The sequence below is a fragment of the Lichenostomus cassidix genome, chromosome 27 (assembly GCF_008360975.1).
Source record: "Lichenostomus cassidix isolate B80296 chromosome 27, HeHo_3.0, whole genome shotgun sequence".
Taxonomy (NCBI): Eukaryota; Metazoa; Chordata; class Aves; order Passeriformes; family Meliphagidae; genus Lichenostomus; species Lichenostomus cassidix.
This window is the reverse complement of record NC_139507.1, coordinates 3,524,011-3,551,323: the sequence shown is the minus strand read 5'-3', so window position 1 is coordinate 3,551,323 and position 27,313 is coordinate 3,524,011. Positions and strand designations below refer to the sequence as shown.

The window sequence follows — 27,313 nt, the reverse complement described above, 5'->3', positions numbered from 1 at the left end:
AGCCCTGAGGGGAGGAAAAAGGGCGGGAAGCGCCGGGCGCGCGCGGGGTTGGAGGCGGGGGGGGGGGGGGCCGTTAGCGCCCCCTCGCGCCCGCGGCGGCCGTTGTGAGGGGCGGCGGGAGGATGGCGGGGGGCGGCGGGCGGCCCCGCTGCCCCCCGGGCGCTCTCCTGGGCATGGCGGCCGTGGTGGTGGCGGCGGGATGGGGTGAGCGGGACTAGGGGTGGGAAGCAGCTGCAGGGCTGTGTTGGTGTGAGGCCGGTCCCCTCTGAGGGTGGCTGTGGGGATCGGGGCCCGTCCGTGGGTCCCGCTCTGCTGAGGAGGGGGTCGCCCCACAGAACCTTCCCTGGGAGTGGGAGATGAAGCCCCTTTAGAGGGGACAGAGTGGGGTCCAGTGACACCCCACCGGTGGGTCGCGCTCAGCAGTGGGGGGCAGATGTCCCCATAGAACCTTCCCTCAGAGTGGGTGATGAAGTCCTTTAAGAGGGGACAGGGAGATGAAGCCCCCTGAGAGGGGTTGTCATAGGCTCCAGTGACACCCCAGTGTCCCCCAAACCCAACCCTGGGACACAACAGTCAGGCAGAACCACCCCAGTGTGCCCATGGCCTGAAAAAAAAAAAACAATTTCCAATAATTTTTACCTCTCCTGGGGAATCTCATGACAGAAACCTTCGTGTCTGACACCAATCTGCTGATTTCCAGAAGGGAAAAGACTTAGAGATCCCTGCACTGTGTCTCCTCACGGTCACCCTGAGGAGCTTTCAGCTTATATTTTAGTGACATTTTGTAAAGAGAAAGGCTCATCTGGTCTAGAACCTGTTACATCCAGACATGTTGCATTTGCACCCTGGGCGTTAAAACAGTTAAAAAGTGACGAGACAGAAACAAGGGCTCCTGCTTGTTGTTAGGAAAAAAGTGTAGGGAAAAAGGAAAAGTAAGACAAAAGGAACAACATGAGACAAAATCCCCTCCAGGGTGAAATAAAGGATTAAAATCACACATTTAGATTGATCTCTAATATTCCAATTACTTTTTCCTACAGTGAGAGCAGAACCGAAGAGAGAGCAATCTGTTGATCTAATTGGAAAGAATGAAGTTTATGGTGACACCAGGCATGAAGGTAACCTTGTCCTTTTTTCTATCTAGATTTAGCTTTTACTGGAATTTGGGGTTTTAAGCCCAGGGACCATTATGTAGCACCAGTACACGTGGAAGTGACACAACCTCTTATGCACAGGAACAAAGGAAAAGGGGATGGGGATGGAAATACATTTGTCCCACAGTGCTGCTGGGAGCACTGATGAAAATATAACATCTAAATGAGGGTCTCACTCAAAAATCTGGTGCTTTTTGTGCCCCTGCACCACAGTTTGTGTGTGGGACACAAGTGTCTCCCTCACACAGTCAGCACCAGCCATGCTATGGACAGTTCCAGGACATTAATTAGGAACAAACGGAGATTAATCTTTAATCTTATGCTTTGCAAGTCCAAATCGGAAAAATACATTTTAAATACGTTTTTCAGTGAGGTGGAGTTTTTTTTCTTTTGTTTTGTGGGGAGGTTTTTGTTTGTTTGTGGGGGTTGTTTTGGTTTTGGATGTTTGTTGTTGTTGGTTGATTTTGTAGGTTTGGATTTTTTCCTGGTTTTTTTGTTTGTTTGTTTGGGGTTTTTTTGGGGGGGCGGATTGTTGTTGTTGGTTGGTTGGGGGGTTGTTTTGGGGTTTTGTTTATTTGTTTGTTTGTGGGGTTTCGTGTGGTTTGGTTTGGTTTTGGTTGGGGGGGGTTGTGTGATTTTGTTCAATATCAACATTTTACATCATTTACCTGATTCTGTATTGCAGTGAATGTGTACGTTAAGGTGTTCACAAACAGCCCATTTCTGGTTTGTATGGATTTGGCTCTTTCTCAAGAAAGAATAATAGATCCCAACTATTTGTGGCTTGGCCCAGATGGAAATGATTTAGAAGGTCAGTTCAGACTAAAAAAAATCACATATTTTCCTCGTTTCTATTCACACACCCCTGAAGTAGGATAGTGTCCCTTTGCCAAATTTTTCCATGAGTTCTGACATTAAACTCTGTTTCTCCTCTCCCTCTAAAAGTTCCAAATACTTCAGCTAAAAAGAAACTTGCAGTAAATCCTGAAAGTCATACATTTTAGATCATTTCAGGCTAACATGAATCAGTGTCATTATGCACAGGAGCAAGATTTCATCTTCAAATGTTCTAAATGGATCAGAAAGCGGACATTTCCAGTAACCTAATATTTCTATTTTAGGGCAAAGATATGCGAATCTGACAAAGACAGGGAAGCTGATGATTATGGGTTTCAGGGAGTCAATGTCTGGTGCCTACACTTGTACTCTCTCCCACAAAGTCATCGAAACGTCAACACAGGAAGAAGCAGAAATGGTTGAGGCCTATAAATTCGTGGTTTATGGTGAGATTGCTAAGTTAGGAGTAAGCACATGGCCTTTGCAGGTTGGTGGGTTTGCAAAGCTCATGTTTATTGCAAGGCTTGATTAAAAAAACCCCAAAATAATTAGTTAAAATTTTGTCCCAAAATAGAAAATAAAATTTTTTACACATACACCCTCTCATGTGTTTGGAAAAAGTTTAGTATTACTGCTCCCTAGAATATATGGCAATAAAATAATCTCTACCCCTAATAGGAACAGAATTAAGTATGATAATTCGAGTTATCTGGGACCTTCAGCCCCTTCCACCACTTGTAATCACCAACTTCACCTTCCCACTCACAACATAACAACCCAAAAATTATTGAGAAATACTAAGTTTTAAAGTAACAATAAAAAAATCACTGCAATACCATAATTGCATAGAATTGGCACAATCCCAACCCATTTCAGACACACAGCTTCGCAGACATGCTGGTTCTGCTTCATTTTAGTATTTATCTCCTTTTTTGTTTTTATTATTTGGGAACAGTGTGCCCTATAAGCACATAAATTCCTGCATACTTCAGATTAAAATGTCTCTCACTACTGAGTCAGCTCTGGCAAGGATGAATGTGTTGTGACATCATTAATGACTACGTTTTATCTATTTAATTACTTTTGAGTAAAAGTCCATATTTCAGACAAAAGGAACCAATAATCTGAGTAAGATTCACTCTGTGATTACACCCCAAATTCACACCAAAGCAATTTCCTCCCAGCCTACAGGGAAGCTGACCATGCCTATCAGCTGTCTGTTCGCTTTAGCACAATGCACTGCAAGCTGAAAATCAACGGCTTGTTCTTCAAGAAATTAATCCAAATCCTCAACAGCACCATCTCCCACCTGACCTGTCACATCACGAAGTCGTCCTACAAGTGCCACTCTATCAGGACACCACAGAACAGCCTCCGGCATGAGCTGTTTGTTAATTTTCAAGGTAACTGATTTCAGTGCTTTTTTGGGAGGTATCGTTATTATTATAAGCAACTTGTGAGCTCTATAAAAAAGTCTGAAAGCAGAGTCAAGAGCACATCCAAAAGTTGCTCCCTTTTTTTTTTTTTTTTGAGTCCCTGTATTTTTTTTTGTTACCCACAGATGGAGCTAAAATGCAGTTTTTATGTTAAATTCAGTGTTCAACTTTTTACACGCGTAGCGAAAGCAGTTATTACCAAGGTTAGAGAGGAGTGCTGGAAGAAGACAACCCATAAGATCCCGTAAGATAACTGTCATATTTAGGTTTTCTGTACTTGATGTTTAGTAAGTCTGGGACCTTTCTAGTTTTAGAATCATAGAAAGGTTTGTGTTGGAAAGGACATTAAAGCTCATTCAGTTCCACCCTGCCACAGGCAAGGACACCTTCCACTACACCAACTTGCTCCATATATATTGGTTGACCTCTGACTCTTACCAGAACAAAGGAAGGAACTGGACAGAAACTACTAGGATCTAATCTATTTTGCTCTTTTACATGGATCTTTTTTCTTCCATCCACAGTCAATCCATTTACACCAGGATGGGAAGAAGTTTGCCACAAGGTTCCTTATGACTGTGAAGATGTTACAAACAGGAGAGTCAGACAGGTTCTGTGTCAGTCACTTAGTGTCTTCTCTGCCTCTTTAACACCCACCTCTGCCTTAGCTCCTGCTGATACGATTGGTGGTAATCCATCTTTACCCAGATTTTGTGGGATTAATGTTGTAAATGATGATTCATGGATTTAAAATAATTCCATTCATGAAGAAAAATGGGTTTAAAAGTCAAATTGATACAAATAGCTTTTAAAAATAGCTAAAAAACCAGGCTCATTACTTGCTTTGTATTTGCTTCTTAAAAATAAGGAAGGATAAACATTATCATTTATGTCGGTGTGTTGAATTTCCAGTCCTCTAAACTAAATCTTTAATTTATGATTTGGTCAATGGAATGCAATTTAAAGTAAATCTACTGTAGCCAATTTCTAAAATCTGTTCTCTCTGCCTTCTAAATATTAAATCCTGGGATCAGCTCACATCCTATCTCCCATTCCAGCCCCTCTGAAACCAAGAAAGATTCCCAGTTAAGGTGACAAGTCAGTGTGTGGAAATCAGGACTACAAAATATTTCCCGATATTTTCAAATCAACAAAAATGAACTGACCCTGTTTTTATTCTCCCAACACTCCTGAATTTTAGGCAGCAGAGCGAATTGGAAAGTTTTTCCATCAGCTGAAACACATTTTGAAATACGAGTTTCACACTGCTCCTACAATACAGTACGTGGACAAGAGCTTCTCCATGACTCCCATTGACAGCTGTCGGCCAGGTTTTGGGAAAAACCACCACACCCACCAGAACTGCGCCAGCTGCTGTGGTAAATATAAAATACATCAATTTAAACATAGCTCATTGATTTAAATATAGCTGATTAGTGTTAGGCACAGAGCTCTGGGGGGGATTAAGGAAATATTGGGGTCAAAAGCAGGGATATTTCTGTTCATCCTTTGGGAAGATGTTCACGTAGTAGTTTTAAAATAATGATAGGAAATGAGCCAGTGGAGCGTGTCAGGGCACTCATGGGTGTAGCTGCATTTCCAAGCAGAGTAAGTAGAAGCAGCGCAGTCGGTTTTTTCCCTTCCAGGTCACTGGTGAGTGACAATCCTCAGGATCCAGAACACACAAGATATAATTCCCTTATTGGAAGTGCTGCTAGAAAACTCTCTGCTGATTTTTCAAGTTCTTTTTCAGCACTTGCTGCAGGTTGTAGAGTTGGGGGGTATTTAGCCAGACGCTCACGGAGCTCTGGAAGGGCAGGAGCTCCCATAGGGCACTGGGAAGGCTCATGGGGGTGTGTGATGACCCCCTGAGACAGGGGGAAACCAGCTGGAACCCCGACTTTGTTCTCTTCACAGTGGTTTGTAGTCCTGGAACTTACAGTCCTAACAACGAGGTGACCTGTCGGACCTGTGCCAGGGCTCGAGCCAGAATGTATGGAGCAAAATCCTGCTATTAAACTGGCAGAGACTGGAAAACCAAAGAGCAGCTGTGAAAGAATTCTTGGTGTTGTAGTGTTCTTTTCATTTTAGCTGCCAATCCTGGAATCCTCCATTCCCTTTGGAACAAAACATCCTCATTCATGCACCCCTAGGTTTTCCTGTATTCAGGGACCCCTTAGACTGGAAAAAGCATGGCTTAAAACACAGTGTTCATGCAAGGAAAAGTAATTAAATGGGAAAAAAAGGAAGTTTGTCACGTGGCTTAGTGCAGAGTCTGTTTCTTGGTGCTGACACCAGACACGCCACAGCTTCGTGCTGCTCAGAGAACACAAAGGAGCTACAAACAATTCCAGGCAGGAATGGCAGGTGGCTGTGGTGGAATTATGTGCCAGACTGGCATATGCCAAAATCTCTGTGAGGAATTTCTAGCAGATATTAACAGAAGTACTTGATCTTTAAGATTTAAAAGCATTATGTTCCCCCCTTCTTTTTTTTTCCACATTTCTTTCTCTGTTTCTGAAATATTCCAGCCTGGACATGAGGAGAAAGGAAAATCAGTTCTCCAAGACAGAAGAGAGGGTGAGTAACAAATTACTCATATAGTCCAGCATTCAGGAGGATTAAGGACCCAGGTTATGGTTCTCTCCTTGTTCCCAGAATAAAGAGGGAACATTCCAGGGGGAAGCAGAGAGTCTGCAGAGCCTCTTTCCACCTCCTCCTGCTGCATCTTCCCCTTCAGCTGCATCAAACCATTGCACAGGGCCCGGCTGGCCCCAGGTGCTGTACGAACAGATGATCCTCTTACACCAGCTGTAAATTCCTGACGAGTTCACCGGATGATACAAATTGCCAAAGCACTGAGCTAATGGGAACGTTGTCTTCCCAGAAAAACCTCACTCCAACCCACTTTGGAAAGTTAGCTGCTGGATCTGCAGCGATCAATCACCCTGCTCACAGAGCATTGTAAGGATTATTTGACCACTACCAAGAGCTTCATGAGTAATTCTAAATGCCCCCCAGCCCCAGCACAGGCCTTGGAGCAGCTGAGCCTCCCATGGCAGAGGTCCTGGAAGATAGGCTTTTGTAGCTTCTTTCTAAGCTGTTCCCCGTGTCTACCTTCCAGACTCACTTCCTCAAGGGACATCAGAGAACTTAGCCTCTGTGCACACACTGAGTGTTGGAAAGTGGTGCCCAGCTTTCCTCCTTTCTTTCACAAATCAGGACTAAGTCAACAAGCATCAAAAGAAGCATCTCTCTCTCAACACCCCCAACTTCTTACAGCATCTTGAAATTCCTTGGTGGGTATTCATCCAAAAATCGACCCAATTCAACCCAGTTTAACTTATCCACTGTGACAGGAACACAGCAGGAGATGGCACGGGCACAGACCCCGCTCCAAGCTTTTCAGAGTCATTACTTATTAAATACTGAGGAATAAAGTGTGCTGTAATGAGCATTTCCACTGCCCTTGGGCTGATTATCATTGCTGCCAACTGGACACTGTGCACGGCTCAGGCTGAGACAGATGAAGCAGCCAGGCTCGGCGGTGCTGCCTGGTTCTCTTGGCCTATTTCAGCAGGAGGAAATGCCACATGCATCAATTATGAGGGAAAAAAGCAGTAAGTACGTACTAAGTGCCACAGAGAGTCACAAATGAACTGTACTCCCTCTTCCTCCTAAAAGCTCTTACAGCACCTCCACTTCTTCAGTGGACCTCAAATTGAATGGGAAAATTTAAGTTGGCTACAGGGAGGAAATCCTTCCCTGTGAGGCCCTGCCACTGGGCCTCACTACCCAGAGAAGTTGCCCAGAGAAGTTGTGGCTGCCCCCTCCCTGGAAGTGACCAAGGCCAGGTTGGATGGGGTTTGGAGCAGCCTAGGATAGTGGAAGGTGCCCCTGCCCATAGCAGGGTGTAGGACTGGATGGTTTTAAGGTCCCTTCCCCCCTCAAACCATCCTGGAATTCTAAAAGTGGAAAAATAGCTCAAATATTTAAGTATCACATTGCAAAGTTTGTGTTAGTAATTCTGTGGAGACTCATGAAAACCTGACAGGAAGTGGCTTCCCTTTGACCTTTCCTGTGTGAAAGTTCTCTGAATGCAGCTGGAGTTTGGCTGAGCCTGGGATGGCAGCTGAGCCTTTCAGAGCTGACTCCATCCCTCACACCTCTCTCTTCCTTGTCACACCTCGGGATTTACAAATCCCTGTGATCAGCTCTCACCTCAACTGTTCCCATCCCTCTACCTCCTGCAGCTGCAACAGCTCATGAGGAGCTGCAAGATCCTTCCTCACTGATTTAAACCCTCCTCAAATCCTTCTCTTCTGCTTAGCTCTGGCTTTATGGGAGGAATCATTGAAACCTGGGCTGTGCTTGATGCTCTTGGTGAGGTGGAGAACTCCATCACCCCTGTGAGGCTCAGCCCTTTGAACCCCTAACTTAACCTACCCTGGTCCCACAGCTCCAACCTCGCTCTGTGCCAAGGACCATCACAACACCTTGAGAATACTGAGGAGTCCTCACAAATAATGAATTTAGAATGTCAAACTTCCTGTCCCCTTCTCCACACAGACCTCTGGGATCTCAGCACGTACTGACAGCACACAAGAGCTTTGAAACATCCACAAATGGCAAAAATAACAGGAATAATCTGCCAGCTGGAAGCTGCAGCCCATTGTTTTCCCATCAGAGCTGCCTGGAACAACCCACTTGAGAAACACTTAAGGAGCACTTATTCAAACATTCGCTGCAGAGCTGAGAGCAGTGACAGGACACGTCTGTCGGGTGACAGTGACACCTCTGCTCCGGTGGGAAAGTTGTCTTGTAACTCTCTGCAGCAGCTTTATTAAGCCACAATTGAGATTTTCCTCTAAATTTAAGCCAAGAGGAGTTGAAGGAGCCACAGACCTGCCCAGGACACAACTCATGGCCCCTGCTCATGGCTGATAAGGAGAGGGGCTGTGGGGAGCAGACAGAGCAGGTGCCCTGGGACTGGCACTGGGATGGGTGTGGAGCAGCCCTGGCTAATCCAACCCTCAGGAATTCCTCCAAGAACCCATCCAGGAGCTGTTTTGGGAAAGTTGCTTGAAAACAAAGCTTAACCAAGAGTCAAGGGTGTTCCAAAAGTGCCCAGGTGACACTGCATGTGCCACAGCCACAGGCCCCTGGTGTTTCCATAGGAGGATGGACATGAGCCCCAGACCACGGTCTCCTGAGACATGAAAAATACTTGGAAATATGGCATTTCCCTTTGAGAGGGAAAACTTTGAGGGCCAGGCAGCTTTATTAACTGGTACATCTTCATCTTAAAAGAACAGCTGTTGGAAAATGATCCCTGGACTCAGCTATGCCTGCCTTGGACATGTGATGGGAAGGAAAATCACCAGGGAGTCCGGAGGAGAGTGTGCTGCCGGCTGTACCACTGAGCTCTCAACCACAGGCACAGGAAGTGCTATTGTGATTTTTAGCTCTGCTTCACTTTCCTACCCACTGAAATTAAATTTTCTCCTGCCCAAGTCCAGTGACCACACATTGTGCCCAGCAGCCTTCCTAGAACCACCAGCATCATTGGATTAACGAGTCCCGGGCAGGCAGTGAACGAGGATGATTCATTATTGGCAGCAATGCAGCTGTACATGGATTTTTTGGGGACAAAAGGAAATAAATGAGGTCCCTGTGTGAAAGGCGGGTGATGAAGTGTAGCCTGGCTTTAATCCCAGTGTAATCACTGCCATCACTCCTAATTATTGATAAATATTTTTCTAATTGTGGAAATTAAACAATTAGACATCCTTCCTTCCCTCTTGGAAATCTAATCAGTTCAAAGTTCAGGATGCAGTCTGGGGCCGCTGCTGTGGAACATGCTTCACTCCTGGGCTGGGGAAAACAGGGCTTCTCCCAAAACACCCCCAAAATCCCCCCTGTCCCCAGCCCTGCAGCTGGGATGACAGACCCACAGGCAGGGTGTCCACTGGCATTGGATATCCTGTGGGCTTCCCAGGAGCACTGCTCCACCCACATGCTCTCAAAGGACTTCAGGGCCAAGCAGGCAAAGAGGTGCCCCTGCCAAGAGGATTTGGGTCGTAGATCTTGTCCCACTAACACATTTTCCTCCATCCTGGAGAAGAGAACAGGCCATTAATGACCAGGCAGGCAGAGCTCCTTGGAAGTTAATAACAGAGATTTACCGGCGCGCTGGAACGCACAGAAGGAGGTCATGCTGTTAATTCTCCTGCTGCTGATCCCTGTAGATAAATCTCCATCAGGAAACGAATTACCCAGAGAGGGGTATTAAAAGGGATGATTCTAATTCCTCGCTGAAGGAGAAGTGTTGCCTCTAACAATGAGTGCCTCACACCCACCATGCTGAGTGCTGGCTCCTGCTCCCAGCAGGATGTGGCCCACAGCACCTCGCAACTGGAAAGAGTAGGATGAGAAAAATCCCTCCTTGTGATTTAAGCCATCAGACAGGCTGTGTCCCCCTGCTCCCGAGACCCCCCAACAACCCAGGTTGGCCACAGCGCCTCCAGGAAATAGCCCCATAAACCCATTTTTCTGTTCTTCCCCATACCCTGTCGTGCCTGATCAAATACATGACAGTAGTGACAGCCTAAATCCAACACAATTCCATCCATCCCAGACCAAGTCACCTTCCCACAGCTTACTGCAGATTTTTATTAGGCTTCTTATGTATTTTATCCTCCTGTACACCCACGTGTGCCAAGGGCTGTTCCACATCCAGACAAACTCCTGGAATTCACTTCCTTTCTCCCATGATCATCAGTGTGGGCTGTAATGAGCCTGATGTTTTCCATCCAAATAATTCCACAGACAGGATCCAGAGCAGGGCTGACCCCGGGGGACTCAGCATCATATAGCCCCGTGAGAGGGGACACTGGCAGGGCTCCAGGGAGCCACGGCCCCACGGACAGGGTGACAGCTGGGGCCACGTGTCCTGTGTGTCCCCCAGCCCTCCCCAGCTGCTCCTGGAGCTGCGGGAGGAGGATCCCCAGGGAATGACCAGAACGGGGGACGGCAGCCATCTGCTCCAGAGCCCGGGGTCTGTGTCTGGAGACAGGCGAGTGACAAACAAGGTTAATGTCCCACGAGCGGGAACTGTCACTCTGCGTTAGGGCCAGGGTTTCACCTTCCAAGGCACAACACTCCAGCATGGATCACGCAGGAAGAGGTGCCGGCAAACCAGGATGGGGCTGTGACCAGAGAGGCCTCTTGTGGAACCGGTGGGACAGTGGTGTTGGAAAGGCTTGTCCCTCCCGGCTGTCATGATCCTGCCCATGTGCGACGCAATGTCAGGGGCTGCCCTGGTGGGGACGGGAGGGCAGGGAGCAGAGCAGAGCCCTGGGAAAGCACGGGGTCCTGGGTGACGCGGGGACCGGCACCGTGCCAGCGACCTGAGCCGAGCCACGGGTGTTCATTATTGAAGGCTGGGGCAGGGTTACCGGAGGGACGGGTGTCCTGTTTCTGCAAGCGCCTGCCCAGAAAGACATCGACTGTCACGGGCACCTCCATTCTTCCTTTTCAGCCACAACGTCACCAGGGCCCGGTGATCCACAGACACACACACACCAGCACATGCCAGCCACCAGCTCCAAAGTAAAAGCCAAATTTATTGTCATATAAAGAACTAAAAGGTCCCTTAACCCAAACATGGACAGGTTGGATGGTCCCGGCGTCCCCCATGCTGCAGGCACAAGTGGTAGCCTTGGGGAAGCAGCCTGGGAGGGGTCAGTCGGGCCCCACCAGCCCCTTTTCTCCTCAACCAGTTGTAGAGGGGGAAGGAGCTGCCATGGGGCTGCAGGGACGCCCCGATGGGAACTGGTGCCGAGGTGTTTGTGCGTTGCAGAGCTCCTGTTCTGTGCTGGAATTAGGCACTTGTGGAAGGGCGTGGGCCCTGCACCTGGCCTGCTCTGTCCCACGGCTCCCACTGGCACCAGGGCACAAGGGGACAGGCACCAGCCAGGGCCTGAGCCAAAACGCACTGCCCACACCAGGGGCTGAGGCTGGGCCTGGCAACAAGGCAGGTCTGGCCCGGTACAGAGGAGGTTTGGTTGGTGCTCTTGGTGAATTAAGGCAATTTAGCATTGGTTGGTTTAAAAAAAGGCCAAAACCAGCTGTCCCAGAGGCCAGACATGCAGGTGGAAGAGTCTGGGTCTGCTCTGGCTTTGCTCTGAGTTGCCACTTGGACCTTTCACGCCCAAAGGTGGGCAGTGAGCCTGCCTGTGCCAGCCCTGTGCCCAGCATCACCTCCACCCCTGCTGCCAGGAGCGTGCAGCCCAATACTCTAAGTGTCAAGAAGAGACTTTGGGGTCTTTTTAGGGGAGATTCAGGCTCCTGACAGCAGTGAGTGAGGGAGAGGGGAGAGGGCAGAGGAGCCATGGTAGCTCTCTCCATCCAGCTTCCCATCACAGTGACCGGTCAGCAGCTTGTGAGGTGGGAGCTCCCCACTGGTAGTGACGGGAGCAGATGGCAAAGGGTGCTGGAAACACCCTCCCTCGTGGTCCCTGGGAGCACCGAGGGAAAAGCTGCTCTCCCAGCATCCCAGTAGGGCTCGACCCACTGCCAGGACCCCTCGGTTCCCCTCCATCAGCACCCATATCCCCTGGCAGTCCCAAAGGGCTCTGCCCCAGGGAGTTCATTCCCCTTTTGGTTCTCATTCCCCACACTCCTAGGTGGAAGGCACTGGTTTGCCCATCAGTGACCCCAATGCTGAGTGGGGACCCCCACGCCCCTTGCCCTACCTGGCCTGGGAGTGCTGGGAAAGGAGCAGCGAGATGAAAAGGGAGGTGGGGTGGCACCACCTGGTGTGTCCCCACCTCCTGCCCCACCTCTTGGTCCCACTGGCTGCAGTCATAGCTCGTGACCCTCCAGGGCCAGTGACCTGGCAGGGCACTGGCCTTATAGCCATACTGCTCCTCCCCACTGCCCTCCCAGCGGGGAGCCATGCCTAGGCTGCCCTGGGCTGCCAGACCATCCCTTGGGCAGCCAAGGGGGAGCCAGGGAGGGATGAAAACACTGATTCCATTAATGCCCCAAGGGATCTCTGCAAAGGAAATATAAAAAGTTTTAGATGAAGTCCAAATGTCCACGTCAGTCAGAGCAATGGCCACATGCCAGAGGGATGCTCTGGGTCACTCCAGTCCTCCATAACTTGGGAGGATGCTGCAGATCCTCCATGTTCATGGCTGATATCCATCCCTGACCTCAGGCACCAGAGCCAGGGACTCATCAGCCATGGCTGCTGCTGCCAGGAGGAGTACAGAACAAATTCGTGAATATCTGTGTGATGCCAGTGGCTGGTGACAGCTTCTGCAGCCCTAGTGAGCCCCTGGAGCAGTTGGTCCCCAGCTCCACACGTCCCCAAGTCCTGCAGGATGCTGGTGCTCACACCACAGTGCTGATGGTGGATGACTCCTCCGATCGCCGCTGTTTGCTGGGCAGTGACTTGAGATATTCCAGGTGCCGACGGGCATCCTCCTGGTTCTGCCGCACGTAGTAGACCAGGTAGGAGATCACCATGGCGAACCAGCCGAACATGGTGACCAGCATGGCGATGTCCGTGGTCTTCTTGTACACATTGCAGAAGTCTGTGTCGGCGATGACCTGCAGGAAAGCTTTGCCGATGTGCTCCTCCTGCGCAGAGGAGTCACACACGATGCCCCCCGAGGAGTCAGCCGCCAGCTCCACCGCACGGATCAGCTCCTGCAGCCGACAGTCACACAGCCACGGGTTGTTGGACAGGTTCACCTTGGCCTTCAGGTTGCTAAAGGCATCTTTGCTGACTGACACCAGCCTGTTGGAAGACAAGTCCAGAGAGTGCAGGTGCTCTGCCAGGCCCCGGAAAGCCCCACTTTCCACTCTGGCGATGGCATTGTGGGACAGATCCAGCTCCAGCAGGAGTGGCAGGTCCCGGAAGGCATCGCGAGGCAGGAAGGAGATTTGGTTGGAGTCCAGGTAGAGCTTGTTGGTGTCGTTGGGGATGTCTCTGGGGATCTCGGTCAGCTGAGCATTGCTGCAGCGAAAGGTCTTCAGCCCCTCCTCTTCTGAGGGGTAACAGCCCTTGGGGAAGGCAGCAGCTGGGTGGAGGCAGGAGCCCAGGAGGAAGAGGAGGAGGAAGAGGCTCTGCAGGAACAGTCCCATGGTGATGGGGCAGAGGAGAACCTGCTGTGCCACAGGCATGGTGCTGGGCTGCCTTCCTCACGCCCACAGTGACTTCAGCTGAACTTGGCACATCTGAGACAGGGACAGCAAGGGGACAGTGTCAGGCCAGGGTGGACGGGACAGAACTGTCACTGTGCTGGTTGTGAGCATCATACCTAACCCTAGCCATGGGACACGGACAGGGATGGGGACCAGGACAGCTGTCATGGCTCACATTTTCCCCCATGCTCGGCCATCACCTCGCTCCAGGCTCCTGCGTGGCAGGATCAGGCCCCAGAGGCTGGGCACGTCTCCTGCTCCGGCAGCTGGGTTGTAACAACCGGAGACGCTCGGGCTGAGCCAGAGGCGGGGTGAGCTCTCGCCCTGCCAAGGTCACGGCGCCACGATCGCTGCTCGCAGGAGGCCGATACATCCTGCGGCGGCCGGAGGACGCACCAGCCCTGAGCCCCGGCTCCGGGAGAGCGGCCGCTGCAGGCGGCCCCCGGGGAATGCCTCGGAAAACATGTGCAGGCAGCGGCTCAGCAGGTTCCCGCTCCCGGCTCCGCTCTCCAGGAGCGCCCGGGGCACACGCGGACACGGGACGGGTTTTCTCCTTTCGAGGGGACTGGCACAGGTGGGTGCCGGGTGCTGCTGTGCCCTGCCCGCTGCCACTCCCCCGTGGGGTCGGGCTGCTCACACCACCCCGTAACCATGGGCCCCATCCAGCCCTTGATTCCGGAGGGGAAAAGCGTCAGCAGGAAAGAAACAAAAACAGAAAAAGGAAATTCACTAGAGCTGAGCGCGCAACGAGTTCCCAGGGTGGTGGCAGCAGATAAGGGCCATGTCCTAGTGCTCCGAGTTCTGCCCGGCTCTTCCAGCCCTGGGTCTCACCACGTCCAGGGGTCCCAGCCTGTCCCTGTGCCCGGCCGTGGCAGTGGAGCTCTGAAGGCAGCATGCAGGTGCTCTCCCACCATCCCACAACCAAAGCCACTGGCGCTAAGAGGCTCCTGTGGCACCCGGTCAGGCAGAGCTCAGTGCTGCGGGAGCCCCGTGCTATGCCACCAGCAAAGCTGCCTGCTGGTCCCACTGCCCCTCGCTCACCGGAGCACCTCAACACCGGCAAACCCGCTTCGGGGTGCTGACCGGGGCTCCCCGGTGTGGTGCAGAGGTGCCCATCCAAGGGTGGCCCCCACAGCACAGGTAGGTGAGCACCCCAGTGCCGGGCAGTGTCACACAGCACTGCCACGCCGAAACGCCCCAAGGTCACACCTGTGCAGAGCCGATGCCTGCACTGCCGGAGCCCCGGGGGGGATCCAGGAGGGTCTTGAGCGGGAACAGAGCTCAGGGCACACCAAGGGCACCGGGACCCCGGAGCCCCACACTGCACCAGACCCCCAAGTCTTCCAGAGGCAACCTGGGACAAACACAGCCCCTTGGTACCTTCTGCCCGCTGCCCGGGAAACCACCGGAATGAGCCGGGACCGGGTGTCCCGGGAGGTGGCTGCTTCGTCCACGACACCGGGACACTCCTGCGGGTGGGATGCGGACCAGACACCGCAGCGAGGAAAGCCAAGGCAGTCCCTGCCCCACCGCGGGTTTCCCAGCCCACAGCAGGGCGCAGAGGTCCCCAGCCCGACCCCGGGGGTACCCGCCAGCCCTGGGAAATGCGGTTGAGGAGCCGGGGACAGTGCGGACGCCAGGACTCTCTGTGCGCCCGGGAATGCCCGGGGATCCCCCCGGCCCCGCTAGGCACCGGGGGCGTAGCAGGCGAGGGAAGCCCCGGTGCTTCCCCGGGGGAAGCTCCGCTCTGCGAGGCGCTACCGACCCTCCCCTCCCCGCCTCCCGCCTCGCCGGAGGTCCCGTTGCGGACTCACCTGCCTGTGCAGCCCCCGGCGGCGGAGCGGCCCCGCGCCCCGGGCCGGAGCGGCCGCGCCCCGCGCAGCGCGGCGGCCCCGGAGCCGGCGGCGGCGGCGGGGCCGGTGGGCGGGATCCTCCGCCCGGGCCTCCCCGGGGCTCCCCGCCCCCGGCCCGCCCCGCCGGGGGGGCCATGCAGCGCCGAGCACCCCCGGCCCCGCGCCCGGAGCTTTCCCAGCTCCTCGCCCCACGGGAGAAGCCCTGCCTCTAGTCCTCAAAGCGGGAGGGGCGAGAAGACACCGGAGGGACTCAGCGAGGAGCTGCCGGGACCCCCGAGCACGGGGCAGCTGGTGCCAGCGCGTCCCGAGACACTCCATGGCCTTCGCCCTGCTTCGTCCCTGCCGAACTCCGGCGGGAGTCCGACCGGCCCCGCCCGTCCCTCCGGGCCTTCGGCGCCCCCCGGTGCTGCCCCCGCAACCCCCCAAGAATCCTCTCATCCTCTCCCCAGCTCTTGGGGTACAGCAGGACCCCCTGCTCCCACCCCGGTGGGGTCACCGTGCCCCCCCCCCCCCCGCCCTGCACCGGCATCGCTTACTCGGGGAAACCCGACCCGCGGCGGCGGCACCGGGCGGGGTGAGAGCCAGGGGGGCCGGAGCGGGTCTCCAGACCAACCCCCACATTGCCGGTCCGGGGGTCGCTGGACTGGGCCGCTGCTCGGGGTCCCGCCGCCTCGGGGCACCGGCAAGGCTGGCTCAGGACCATGGAGAGCGGCCGCCGTTAACGGGCCCCGGGGCCGCCGGGCGGGAGACGCGGCTTCCCCTGCTCCGTCGCAGATCTCCGCAGCGGGACAGCCCGGCCCCGGACACTGATGTTCTCCCTCTGCTGCGGGAGGATAAACAGTTTAGGAGGCGCCTGGACTGGATCTCACCTCAATTAGAAAAATGGAACCTGACAGCAGCCAGACAGAGCCGTGGATAGATGCCCCCCAGAGACACCAGCGCTCCCCGGGGCCCCCCGCACTCCGCCGGAGCCAGGCCATTGCTGGGGCTGGGACCCTGGAAGTGTTCAGAAAACATGTGGATGTGGCACTTGGGCACATGGCTTAGTGGTGAAGGTGACAGTGCTTGGTTAGTGGTTGGAGCCAATGATCTTAGAGGTATTTTCGATGTTTCCATGACCCGAGCCAAGCCCGACGCCGGACCGGTGCCGGGGTCATCGGGGAGGGTTTTCCCGGGACATGGCCGGGAGCCCCGCAGGCAGCAGCCGGCAGCCGCAGTTGGTGCTCTTGAGCACTTCCCTGGCATCTCCCAGGTCGGCCGGGGAGCGGAGCAGCCCCGTCCTGCCCATCACCATTCCCAGTGCCGCCGGGAGCTGTGCACGCAGCGGGAGCAGGGCTGGGCATGTTGGGATGTGGCAGCTCCGATGACACAGCCACTCGCCACGGGACGGGGCCGAGGGCCAAGGTGACAGGCAGGTGTATGGGGGGATTGAGCTGGGACCCGGGGCGGCGGTGGGGTCACCTGGCAGCGGGCACAGACCCGGGAGAGGGAGCAGTCCCAGGGCTGCACCCCACGGGGGTCCCACGTGGAGGACACGGCACCCACCAGCCCAAAACCTATAGTCCACCATGATCCACGCGGACCCTTTCCACCGCAGGATGGCTAAAAATAGCTGGCACCGGCTTCTTGCTGCCACCATGGAGCTAAATATAACCAGCATCGACCGGGCAGCGGGACCGGCAGCCCGCAGAGCGGGAGCTGAGCACGGCCAGGCACCAGGAGAGACCGGCAGCGAGCGAGGCCTAGGAACCCACACGGGAACAGCTCCCCCGAGCACGGGGGGAACGCGGGTGCAGCTGCCGGTGAGCGCATGGGGCCGGATCCCCTCAGGGAACTCCCCGCCCCCGGTGTCGGTGTTCCCTGGGCGGGTGAATGCAGTGTGGGGAGCCCAGGGAGCGGGTCGGGTCCCCCCCGCGCTCCACCGGCAGCGGCGGCTGCTGCATCACGGAGAGGGATGAATATTTATGGACGTTTAAAAATAGCTGCTGCATTGTGCTTCCCCCTCACGTGCGGAGCCAGCGGGGTGCGGGGAAGCTGCTAAATTAGATGTCACCGTGCAGGGAGCTGCTCAGTCAGGCAGGAGCAGGATAAAAATAGAGCCTGCTGTGCGTGCGTGGATCTCCTGCAAAGCAGGGCCGGATCCCGTGGGATCCCCCGCCTCCGCACGCCGGCATCCCCGCACCGCGCCCTGCCAGGAGGGCACCGCAGAGGAGCCGGGCAGGGACAGCTCCGTTCTACAGGGTGGCAATCAGTGGCTTTTCATCTGCTTTACCCACGTGTGTGTCTCTCCGTGCCCAAAGCCCTCTGGAAGCAGACACTGCTGAGCTCTGGCTCCAGCAACTGACCCCGTGCCCTGCCAGCAACACGGTGCCAGCATGTGACACCCAGGCAGCCCCGGGCCTGGCAGCCTGCGGGGTCTCCATGCCCTCGCCGTGCCCAGTCAGGATGTGCGGCTGGAGCCAAGGCCGGATGGATGCAGAGAGGGTCAAGACACACAGCTCAGCGTGGAGGTGCAGGGGCACCTAGGGAACCTCGATGTGGCTGTGAACCCACCTGGGCCAACAGCAACACCCAGCGTGGGCTGTGCCGTGCGGAAGTGCCTGTGCCAGGTCGGGGGGCTGCGAGTGGCACCGGCAGAGCCACGTGTGAGCCGCGGGCAGCCGGGAGCACCGCACTCGGGCTCTGCATACAGCCAAGGGCTCTGCTCGGCTCCGGCCAGGGGGTTTGCAGCCCAACGCAGCTCCGGCGCTGCCCCTCAGCTGCTGGAAGAGCCGGCAGCAGGCACAGCCCTGCACAGATGGCTGCGGCACCCGTGGGCCGTGCCAGCCCCACGCGATGAGCTTTGATGGTTGTGCAAACAAAAGCGGAGCCAGATGGTCTCCCCCCGCGCTCCAGCGCTGGAATCCTGCGCTCGCTCCCAGCCTCGACCTTGGCCGGGTGTCCCGCAGCTCTGCCGGCCTGCCCGGGCTGTCTGCACAATGCTGCTGCTGAGATTTTCATGGTATCGCAGAATCAGAGTGGTTTGAGTGGGAAGGGACTTAAAAAAACCATCCAGTCCTACCCCCTGCCATGGGCAGGGACACATTCCAGTATCCCAGGTAGCTCTAAGCCCCGTCCAACCTGGCCGGGGCAGCCCCAGATCCTTCGGGAAGCTGCCCCAGTGTCCCCCCTGAGTGTCCCTCTCTTCTCGGTTTTCCCCTGTGAAGAGAGGCGGGGGGGCAGCCCACCCTCCCCCGGGCAGGTTGGACGCACCCAGCCGGGTCTGGGGCTGGAGCGAGGGTCGCTGCAGCCGCCGATCTCCTCCCTGCAGCCTCTCCCGCTGGTTCCCATGGCGGCTCCGCCTCTTCGGTGCTGCCGGACTACAGCTCCCGGCGTGCCGCGGCGGGGCGGGCCGAGGGGCCGCCGGGAGCGCACCGGGAGAGCACCGGGAGCGCGGCGGAGCGAGCGCCGGCCCCGCCGAGCCGAGCCGGGCCGGAGCGGGCGGGAGCGGTGAGTGCGGGCCGGGGGCGCGGGGCGGGACTGGGGGGCTCAGCCCTCCCCGGGGGCGGCGGCGGCCGAGCTCCGCGGCGGGGCCGGGGGAAGGTGCCTCGCGTGGGCCCGGCCCGAGAGGAAAACACCCCAAAAGAGAAAAGCGGGTGGTGGGATGGAGCTGGGAAGCGGCGGGGTGGGAGTAGGGGGTCCCAGTTAGGTAGTGCGAGTCCCTACCGGGGGGGTCGCGCTGTGCAGAGCGCGGGCGGGGGCGGGTCCTGCCCTGGCCCCCCGGGGCACCGTCCTGTCTGGGGAAACGGGGAGAAAAGTGGGGTCTGGGACCCCATGTGAGCCCGAAGGAGCCCAACCTCGGCCTGCCCTTCGTGTCTAAGATTTCCCGTTAAATCCATGAGGAAAGGCCGAGGGGGCAGAACCCCCATCCTCAGACGGGGCGGCTCACGCGTGTCCTCACCCCGTGATCCCCGTGTCCCCGCCGGAGCTCTGGCAGCCCCGGGCCCCCCGAGGAGGAACCGGGCAGAGCTGGGCCTCAGACGTGTCCAATACGGCTCCGAGCTGGATGGAGCATTGTGTTCCCAGTCTCACTTCTCACCCAGCGGGAGCATTGTGTTCCCAGTCTCACCTCTCACCCAGCCTCCCAGCACAGCCCAGTTCACCAGCGTCCCCCATGTGTCCTCCGTGCTCTGGTTCATCCGATGCCATCGGCAAAGAAGGGTTTAAAGGATTTATTTGGGAGGTGGCAGCTGTTGCTGCCAGAGATTGGGATCTGTGATCCGTGGGATCATCGTCACCTGCAGTCTGGGAACACTCAAGATCAAGATAAGCACCTGAGCCCTCCTTCCCTCACCAGCTCAGTGGAGATCCTGCAGTGGTGTGCCAGGATCGGAGCATGATCCTGCAATCCCTGGGGAAGGGTGACAGCACTGCCAAACCATAGGATAATTTATTTAGGATGGAAAAGGCCTTTAAGATCATCAAGTCTGAATGTTAAGCAAGGGAATGGGAACAGATGGTGATCACACTCCTCTGGAGACAAAGGTGAGGAAGGAGCTGGCCCTGGACAGGGAGCAGGACAGGAAGGATGAGGCAGAGGGAGGGCTCAGCTCCATTGCCACATTGTGCCCTTTGCCACTGGCCACAGCTCTGACTTTTCCTCTCCTTGGATGGCCACTGTCCAATGTCAGCACAGCCCTGACCTTCACCCTCAGCCGGGTGCAACATCCAAGCTTCTCTGTCCCGAAAAAGAGTGGGAAAGCAGAGCCTGGCAGCAGCTGCTTTGGGAAGGAGGGGCTGGAGTCCTTGCTGTGGTGGGCTGTGCCTTGTTGTCCTGCAGGTGAACAAATCTTGGTGTGGAAATAGAAAGCAAACATGGAATGTGGGGTGGGGGTAGGGACAGAGCTCTGGGAGCTCATGTGCCCTCAGCCAGGCTTGTGCAATCTGAAATTTGGGAGAGCTGGGCCAAGGGCTGCACAGCCCCAGGAAAAAGCCAGTGAAATATTTAAGGTGGGGAACGACGGAGTTGAAGACATGGAATCACCCTCATTGCAGCAGGGAGTGCTTGGTGTGTCCGTATCTCCTGCAAGAATGAATTAATCTCTCGTGTGTTCCAGCATCCCACCCCTCTAATCCTTGATTTTGTAAGGAAGGGAAACTGAGGCACAAGGAGGGGAATTGATTCACTTACAGCTTCCAGATTGGGCCCTTTCTCACCCAGCCGTGGGTCTGCAACTGCCCTCGTTTGCAGAGGAGACCAAGCCCAAGCTGTCCCTTAGTTTTTGGAAGTTACACTCCTGGTTGGAAATTCCACAGCACTAGCCACATGCACCTCTGGTTGCAAGGAGCTTCCACAGCCTTTGGATAACAGTATCACTTCAGGAGAGATTCCTGTAGAGTAGTTTTATAACTGTTGATGAAACTCAATTTTCAGGCCTCCAGCAAGAGCATGGATCCCTTTCTGTGGGCAGTCCCTTCTAGCATCCCTCCTCCTGCAGCCCCACGTCGCTCCAAGACCCAGCCATGTGGTTGCTCCTGCTGCACAGCTGGAATCCCACAGGCACAGCTCTCTCTGGAGCATCTGACTGTTCCTCACGTCTGTCTCCAGCCTCCTCCAGACTAAACAAACCCGTTTGCTTCCAGCTGTCCTTGCAGGTCATGTTTTTCCTACACCTCTGCTCACTTTCTCTGCTCTCCCTGGATGTTCTCCAGCTCCTCCCAGGACTGGACAGTGTTCACCCAACATCCAGGAGAACTATTTCCCATGCCTGGCATTCAGCATTCCTGTTTACATATTCCATAGGGGGTTTTGCTTTTTGTTGTTGTAACAATCTGACTCTTTTTGACTCATTTATGCTTCACCCCAACCCCCAGTTTTCCTTCTGAGAGCCTTTGGGAATTGCAGCAGGTTTAGGATGGAGCTGCTCCTCCTGCTAGGGGTGAAGTGCTGAACTCTGGCTCCCAGTCCTGCTTCCAGACCAAACTGGGCTTTTCTCTGGAAAATCCACAAGCTGATGAGCTGGATTGTAGGCAACAAAGGAGTGAGTGAGCACCCCACCGACCTGCATCCTCTTTCCTGGAAACAAAACCCTTCTCCAGGTATGAGGCCCCTGATAGAGGGTGGTGAGGATCTGCAGCAACAGCTGCCTGTGTGGATGAAAGAGGTTTGGAAGTTACTTGGAGCATTCCAAGAGCTGTGGAGGCTGGCTCTGAGTCCCAGCCCTGGGCAGGAGTGGGGACTGTGCCAGCTCCTGAGACAAGCCAGGCCCGGCGCTCCACGAGGGAGCTGGAACAGCTGGCAGCGAGGAGAGTGTGATGTTGGATCTGGCTCGGGCTCGCCTCCGGAGAGCTGGAGGGAACAGCAACACGGTTTCCAGCTGTGGGAAGCAACAGTAAAGCCATGAGGCCAGACATCGGGAAACAGTCCTCACTGTGGAGTTCTGTAGCCAAGGAGGATGAACTGGATCATCTCATCAAACTCCGTTTCCGTGGGACACAAAGATGATTTTACATAGGAATTTCCCTGATGTGGGTGTGAAGACATTCAGCTTTACAGTGGGTTTAGTTTGTGCTGTTTGCTGTAATCCTTGGATACCAGTGAGCCAGAGCTCTCCTGCTCCCAGCCAGCCTGGGAGCTGACCAATACCTGCTGCCACTGGCTCTGTGTCAGTGCAAAAAGTCACTTGATACCTTCACTGTCTCAGGGGCACCGCTCCAAGAACTTGCTCTAGGAGGGTGACACTCTCTTGCTTCCTCTCCTTCCTGGCAGTGTCCAGAAAACCATCTTTGTGCTCCTCCTACGTGGCAGCTGTTCTTTCCAGGTAGGGGAAGAGCCACCTCCTCCGCAGCTCTTCCTCCTGAAACATTCTCCCAAGGCACTTTGCCCTGTTATCTCTTCTTTTTACTTTTTACGTTCCTCAAGAAGAATTTCATTCATTCCCTGGGGGGAAATTTTTTTTGTTCATCTTTTTTCCCTCTCTGTAAGTCTTAAATCCGAAGGCAAAACACGTGAACCAGAGCAGGGGACTGGCAAACCTGAGCTGTGCAGAACCCTGTTAATTTAGTTAAACTAATTAGGAGATCTGTTGATACAGAGTCTTTCCTCTGCAAATACTGTGTTCCGTTCCCAAGTTTAAAGCATGCTGACTCTATAGACATGCAGGAAGCTTCCTGTGCTGTGTGTTTCCATGATTAACACTGTGATGAGGATTAAAAACTGCTTAAAAGTATTGGCTTGAGTTTTGCCAGGCAATCGTGGGATTGAACCTCGACACCTCAGCTCCAGGAAAACATCTCAAATCACAAGTAGCTTCTGTCACAGACAAGCTTCCCACACATAATTCCCAAATCTCAACCACTCCCGGAGTTAGCGACGTCAGCTCCAAGAATGGCAATAACGAGGGGCAGAGGAGGGAACTGACTCGGGATTTTTATAGCAAACAGCAGATTTTGGGTTTGCTTGATAACTAGCCGGTGCTCGGCCCTGCTGAGTGGTTTGGATCCAGGCTCTGACCTCTGTTTCTGTTGCAGGGGCTCCCATCAGCCACGAGAGCCAGGATGAACGTGGGAACAGCGCACAGCGAGGTGAACCCCAACACCCGAGTCATGAACAGCCGCGGCATCTGGCTGTCCTACGTCCTGGGCATCGGGCTGCTGCACGTCGTGCTCCTGAGCATCCCCTTCTTCAGCGTCCCCGTGGTCTGGACTCTCACCAACATCATCCACAACCTGGTAAGGGAGCGGCATGGCCCGGGGCACATATGGGGAACACTGGCACAGCTGTTCCTCTGAGCAATCTACTGACATTCCTGTCGAAACAATTCCTTTGTGTTTCCAAAGATGCAGGGTGAGTTGCTCAACCTCCAGCCCTCAGCCTGTACCGGTGCCTCTGGGTCATGGATTTAAATCCAGCCCAGGTACAGGAGAGGCAGCAACACCTGGTGAGGCTGCTCAGAAGGGACATGTATTCATTTCCTGCAGGGCAGGTCCTTTGTCGTGTCTCCTTCCCCAAGGGGTCTGTGACAGGCCCCAGACATTTGCAGTACATCACTGGGGTTGTTAAAACCTGAATTGGCCCCATCAGAGTTAAGAAAAAACAAGATTAACCCCCAGATTTTGTTCTACTTAAAGTAAGATTAGTCCAGGAACTGATTTCTCCCTCTAAAGATCAAATTCCCTCCTAGGTCCCCTTGGGCACAGGGGACAAAAAACTTCAGGGATGGAGCAATTGATTGTGTATCTTTTATTTTAAATAATATCTCAGCCTGGGAATATTCCAGAGACAAAAATGACAGGGACTGAGGACCCTCTTCCTCAAGTTATTAATAGTGAGGGATAAAAACCTCCACAAACGCCCAAACTGGAGCTGCTCAGGAGATAAAAACCTCCACAAAGGCTCAAACTGAGCTGCTCAGGGCATAAAAACAACCACAAACCCCCAAATTGGAGCTGCTCAGTGCTCAGCTCACAATCTGCTGATTCTCATCCTACTTCCCTGGCAGCTTTAGATTCTGGGAACAAAAAAGAATTCAAAGGCCAGGAGTGGCTGTACTTTGGAGCTGTGGTGTAGCCAGACACTGTTTGTCTGTGACTTGTCTGTACTAATCAGGGGGTGACAGACCTTCTCCCAGCACGTTTTCGGGGAGCATTCCACCATGCCGCAGCAGGCAGACGCTAATCTCCCGATCCCAGAGATCCCAGGGCTGTAATCTTGTCACCACCTCCTTGGCTCACACCCAGGAGCCCAGCGAGAGGCCTGACGTGGTGCAGCCACGCTGCCCCGGCCTTTCCCAACTCTCCTTTCCCTGCTTCCCCGGCCGCTCCAGGTTTTCCAGCAGCACCACATCCCTCTAGTGGAACGGCGCGGGGGTGCAGGTTCCCAGGTCTGCTCCTCTGGATCTGGGGTTTTGGGGATGCAGGGCCCCGTGTGCCTCACGCTGTGTGTCCTGCAGAGCATGTACATCTTCCTGCACACCGTGAAGGGAACCCCCTTCGAGACCCCGGACCAGGGCAAGGCGCGGCTGCTCACGCACTGGGAGCAGATGGATTATGGAGTCCAGTTCACCGCTTCCCGCAAGTTCCTCACCATCATGCCCATTGTCCTGTGAGTATCGCGGGGTGGCCAAGCTGCCTCATGTCCCAGTACCCATCAGTGTTCTGTCCTGGGACACAAACACATGGAATGCCACAGCTCAGTTTGCGTCTCTCTCTGTTCCCACCCTCCTTTCCAGGTATTTTCTAACCAGCTTTTACACCAAGTACGACCGGATACACTTCATCATCAACACCATCTCCCTCATGAGCGTCCTGATCCCCAAACTGCCTCAGTTCCACGGAGTCCGGATCTTTGGGATCAACAAGTACTGAGCGGCGTGGCTGGGGCGGATGGCGGAGGAGCAGGGCAAAGGGGGGATTCCTTCTCTCCAGCCCCGTTTCCTCCCCCCATGCAGACTGGGATGTGGTTTCGCAGCGGCTGTTTAAACGCAGATCCCAACAGACACATTCCGCATGCTGGATCCTCGTGCCCAATAAATCCAAACCAGCTCCAGAGTAGAGTTTAGTGCGGAGCAGGACGCGCGACATCGGATTTCTCTTATCCCAGGGTCATCAATAGATGCAAAACCACTGAGACTTTGAGGTACAACAAGGATGAATTCTGGGAAGAGTCTCATCTGTTCCAGACATGGAATGACGAGAATAGGGATGAGGGGAAAAGCTTTTAGTGCTGGTACTATTGCTGTGGTAATTGCACTTTAAAATACATTTCCCTTCCTGAAGCTGGGTGCTTTGAGCAGAACGTGGGGGAAATCCAAAGGGATACAGCCAGACTTTCCCAGGACTGGATTGTTTTGGGGTCTGGTTTCCAGTTTTAGATGGGAAGTGGACGACAGGTTTTTACTTTGCAATCGTTGACACCACTGAGAAGGGAAGTTCTTTTCCTAAAATCAGCAAAAGAAGGAATGACCTGCAGTTTGACAAAGCTTTCAATTTCCTATAGCACCATCTGTGTGGTCCAGGGAAAAGGTGGATAGATCCTAAATCATGCTTGTTATTTTCAGTTTATACCCAAATCTGCCCAGGTATCTCCTCTCCCCACCCCAAACTGCTGATTTTAAGCACACAGGGGCTCAGTGGGCATTTGGATCGAGGGCTGGGGGCAGGTGATTTAATGACTGACAACAAATGCCGTGGAGCTCCTTGGAACATGGACATGGACACGTGTGGGAGAGGCTGACAATGGACAGGTACAGCAGGAGGGCTGATTGCTCTAATCAAGCACACAGCCATCCTTGACTTTCATTGGAATTTTTCTTTTCAATGCAGCTCCTTGGTTGTTTAAGTGCATGTGGCTGGGATTTGCCAGTTCTCCATAGACTCAAAGGAAGCGAGGAATGGATTTCTGGCTCACCTGGAAATCTGTCCCTTAGCTCCACACCCAAGGGCTGTGTGCTCCGTCTGCAACACCAGCAGAAGGAGTCAATGGGTCACTGAAAACAGATTATTTCATAGAGGAACAAAATTGAGCCTTTTCCACTTAAAATTACCCCCTAAATAAAGCAGGCTTAGATTTTCTGGCTGAGACAGCTTTTTACTGTTCAAAATTAACTGATTTTGTTTCGGGTTGTGTGCCAGATGGAATGGGTTCCCCCTCATGCTTCCCCATGAAAACCTGTATTTTTGTTGTCTTAGTGCTTACATTGTCTCACCTTTTTGACAATGATATAAATCTTTTAAATTTGCTTTTTATTTCCTGCAGTAGCAAATCTGGCTTTAGAGGCTGTGGTGGAGTGTTGAGCTGTTGGATGGTCTGAGGCTAGGACATGGAAGGGGGAATTTCAGATCTTTACTAGTCCATGCATAATTTTAGGCAAGTTGCTTCACTTCCTCAGACTTCCTATGGGATTGCTCCAGGGAAGGGAAAATATTCCATGTACCTTAAAGGGCTGCTGGAGTGTAGGGAAAATCATTCCCTAATATATTTGAAAAGTGGAAATACAAGTGAAATGGAAGTTTTCAAGAAGGTAGGAGGAGAAAAGAGGCTCAAAAAAGAAAAAAGGAGGAGAAACCCCAGGGTGTTGTCAGATGTGCAAATCCCTTGATGGGCAGCTTAAACCTTCAATGTAACCCCCAGGACACAAGAGCTGCTGCTTTAGTTAAGGTACTCTCTACCCTAATCAGCTCTTTAAGCTACTAGACAATGATAATTGTGATCAAAATAGAGATATTTCATCAATCAGCTGGGAAATAATACAGACATGAACAGTATTCCTGCAGGAAAGGCTGCTCCAAGGAGGGGCAGGTCCTGGCAGAGGGGCTGAGGCTGGACCTGAAATGCTGGCTCTGGTGCTGAACAGACCTGAGTGTCTGCCCAGACACAACTTCCATCCCCAGAGGAAACGGAAGAAAACTAATTATTTTGGTAAAAAACAAGGGGAAAAACATATTTTTTCTGCAACAGAAACAGTTTTTAGAGGCTTTCAAACCTGGCTCCTCACAGGCAGACATATGCTGGGTATTTCTAAGCATATGCACATCACAGACTGATAAGTTTAGAACAATTATCAATTGAAGGAATCCTCTTTTTTTTATGAGATACAGCAATTCCCACAGTCTCCTTGAAGGCATTACAACAGCTGTGGGTTTGAACACATTACTTGTGCTGGCCAATGACACACTGGACATCTGACCGTGTTTTCTTAAATTAAGGATCAACTGGGACCCAGAATGGGATTATAAACTTCTCAAACAAGCAGGTTCTAAAGCCTAAAGCCCCAAACTTGTAATTAAGGCTTTGCCTAGCAACAAAAGTAAACTTTTTTTGATTTCTCTCCTTCACACA

General features: G+C 53.7%; 3 protein-coding genes across 6 annotated transcripts; 2 read left to right on the top strand and 1 right to left on the bottom strand.

The window, feature by feature from the left end:
• Window positions 1-59: 59 nt before the first annotated feature.
• ZPBP2 (zona pellucida binding protein 2) lies at window positions 60-9,207 on the top strand. 2 transcript variants are annotated; one of them, XM_085083677.1, is made up of 9 exons: window positions 60-204; window positions 1,041-1,118; window positions 1,840-1,965; window positions 2,276-2,437; window positions 3,176-3,394; window positions 3,952-4,037; window positions 4,629-4,806; window positions 5,959-6,007; window positions 7,997-9,207. In XM_085083677.1, exons 1-8 carry the CDS (start codon window positions 123-125, stop codon window positions 5,967-5,969), a joined length of 942 nt encoding a protein of 313 aa, XP_084939803.1. In that variant the 5' UTR covers window positions 60-122; the 3' UTR covers window positions 5,970-6,007; window positions 7,997-9,207. The 2 variants fall into 2 exon arrangements, with proteins under 2 accessions (XP_084939803.1, XP_084939802.1); XM_085083676.1 differs by lacking the exons at window positions 5,959-6,007; window positions 7,997-9,207 and adding an exon at window positions 5,345-5,486.
• A 1,825-nt stretch (window positions 9,208-11,032) lies between these two features.
• LRRC3C (leucine rich repeat containing 3C) lies at window positions 11,033-15,546 on the bottom strand. Of its 2 annotated transcripts, none has more exons than XM_085083678.1 (2): window positions 15,457-15,546; window positions 11,033-13,675 (listed from the first exon to the last, which is right to left on the bottom strand). In XM_085083678.1, exon 2 carries the CDS (start codon window positions 13,619-13,621, stop codon window positions 12,827-12,829), a length of 795 nt encoding a protein of 264 aa, XP_084939804.1. In that variant the 5' UTR covers window positions 13,622-13,675; window positions 15,457-15,546; the 3' UTR covers window positions 11,033-12,826. The 2 variants fall into 2 exon arrangements, with proteins under 2 accessions (XP_084939804.1, XP_084939806.1); XM_085083680.1 differs by having other exon boundaries at window positions 11,033-14,310; window positions 15,457-15,537.
• Window positions 15,547-17,068: 1,522 nt separating this feature from the next.
• ORMDL3 (ORMDL sphingolipid biosynthesis regulator 3) lies at window positions 17,069-26,219 on the top strand. Of its 2 annotated transcripts, none has more exons than XM_085083417.1 (4): window positions 17,069-17,297; window positions 23,005-23,205; window positions 24,426-24,577; window positions 24,705-26,219. In XM_085083417.1, exons 1-4 carry the CDS (start codon window positions 17,094-17,096, stop codon window positions 24,838-24,840), a joined length of 693 nt encoding a protein of 230 aa, XP_084939543.1. In that variant the 5' UTR covers window positions 17,069-17,093; the 3' UTR covers window positions 24,841-26,219. The 2 variants fall into 2 exon arrangements, with proteins under 2 accessions (XP_084939543.1, XP_084939544.1); XM_085083418.1 differs by lacking the exon at window positions 17,069-17,297 and adding an exon at window positions 18,839-18,984.
• The last annotated feature ends 1,094 nt before the right edge of the window (window positions 26,220-27,313 follow it).

Excerpts from the sequence above, each read along its gene's own strand:
- ZPBP2 (XM_085083676.1), top strand. The coding sequence starts at position 123 with ATGGCGGGGGGCGGCGGGCGGCCCCGCTGCCCCCCGGGCGCTCTCCTG. Across the intron at positions 205-1,040 it reads GGTGGTGGCGGCGGGATGGG|TGAGAGCAGAACCGAAGAGA; the intron begins GTGAGCGGGACT and ends TTTTTCCTACAG. Across the intron at positions 1,966-2,275 it reads AGATGGAAATGATTTAGAAG|GGCAAAGATATGCGAATCTG; the intron begins GTCAGTTCAGAC and ends TTTCTATTTTAG.
- LRRC3C (XM_085083678.1), bottom strand. The coding sequence starts at position 13,621 with ATGCCTGTGGCACAGCAGGTTCTCCTCTGCCCCATCACCATGGGACTG.
- ORMDL3 (XM_085083417.1), top strand. The coding sequence starts at position 17,094 with ATGGCTAAAAATAGCTGGCACCGGCTTCTTGCTGCCACCATGGAGCTA. Across the intron at positions 17,298-23,004 it reads GAACGCGGGTGCAGCTGCCG|GGGCTCCCATCAGCCACGAG; the intron begins GTGAGCGCATGG and ends TTTCTGTTGCAG. Across the intron at positions 23,206-24,425 it reads CCAACATCATCCACAACCTG|AGCATGTACATCTTCCTGCA; the intron begins GTAAGGGAGCGG and ends TGTGTCCTGCAG.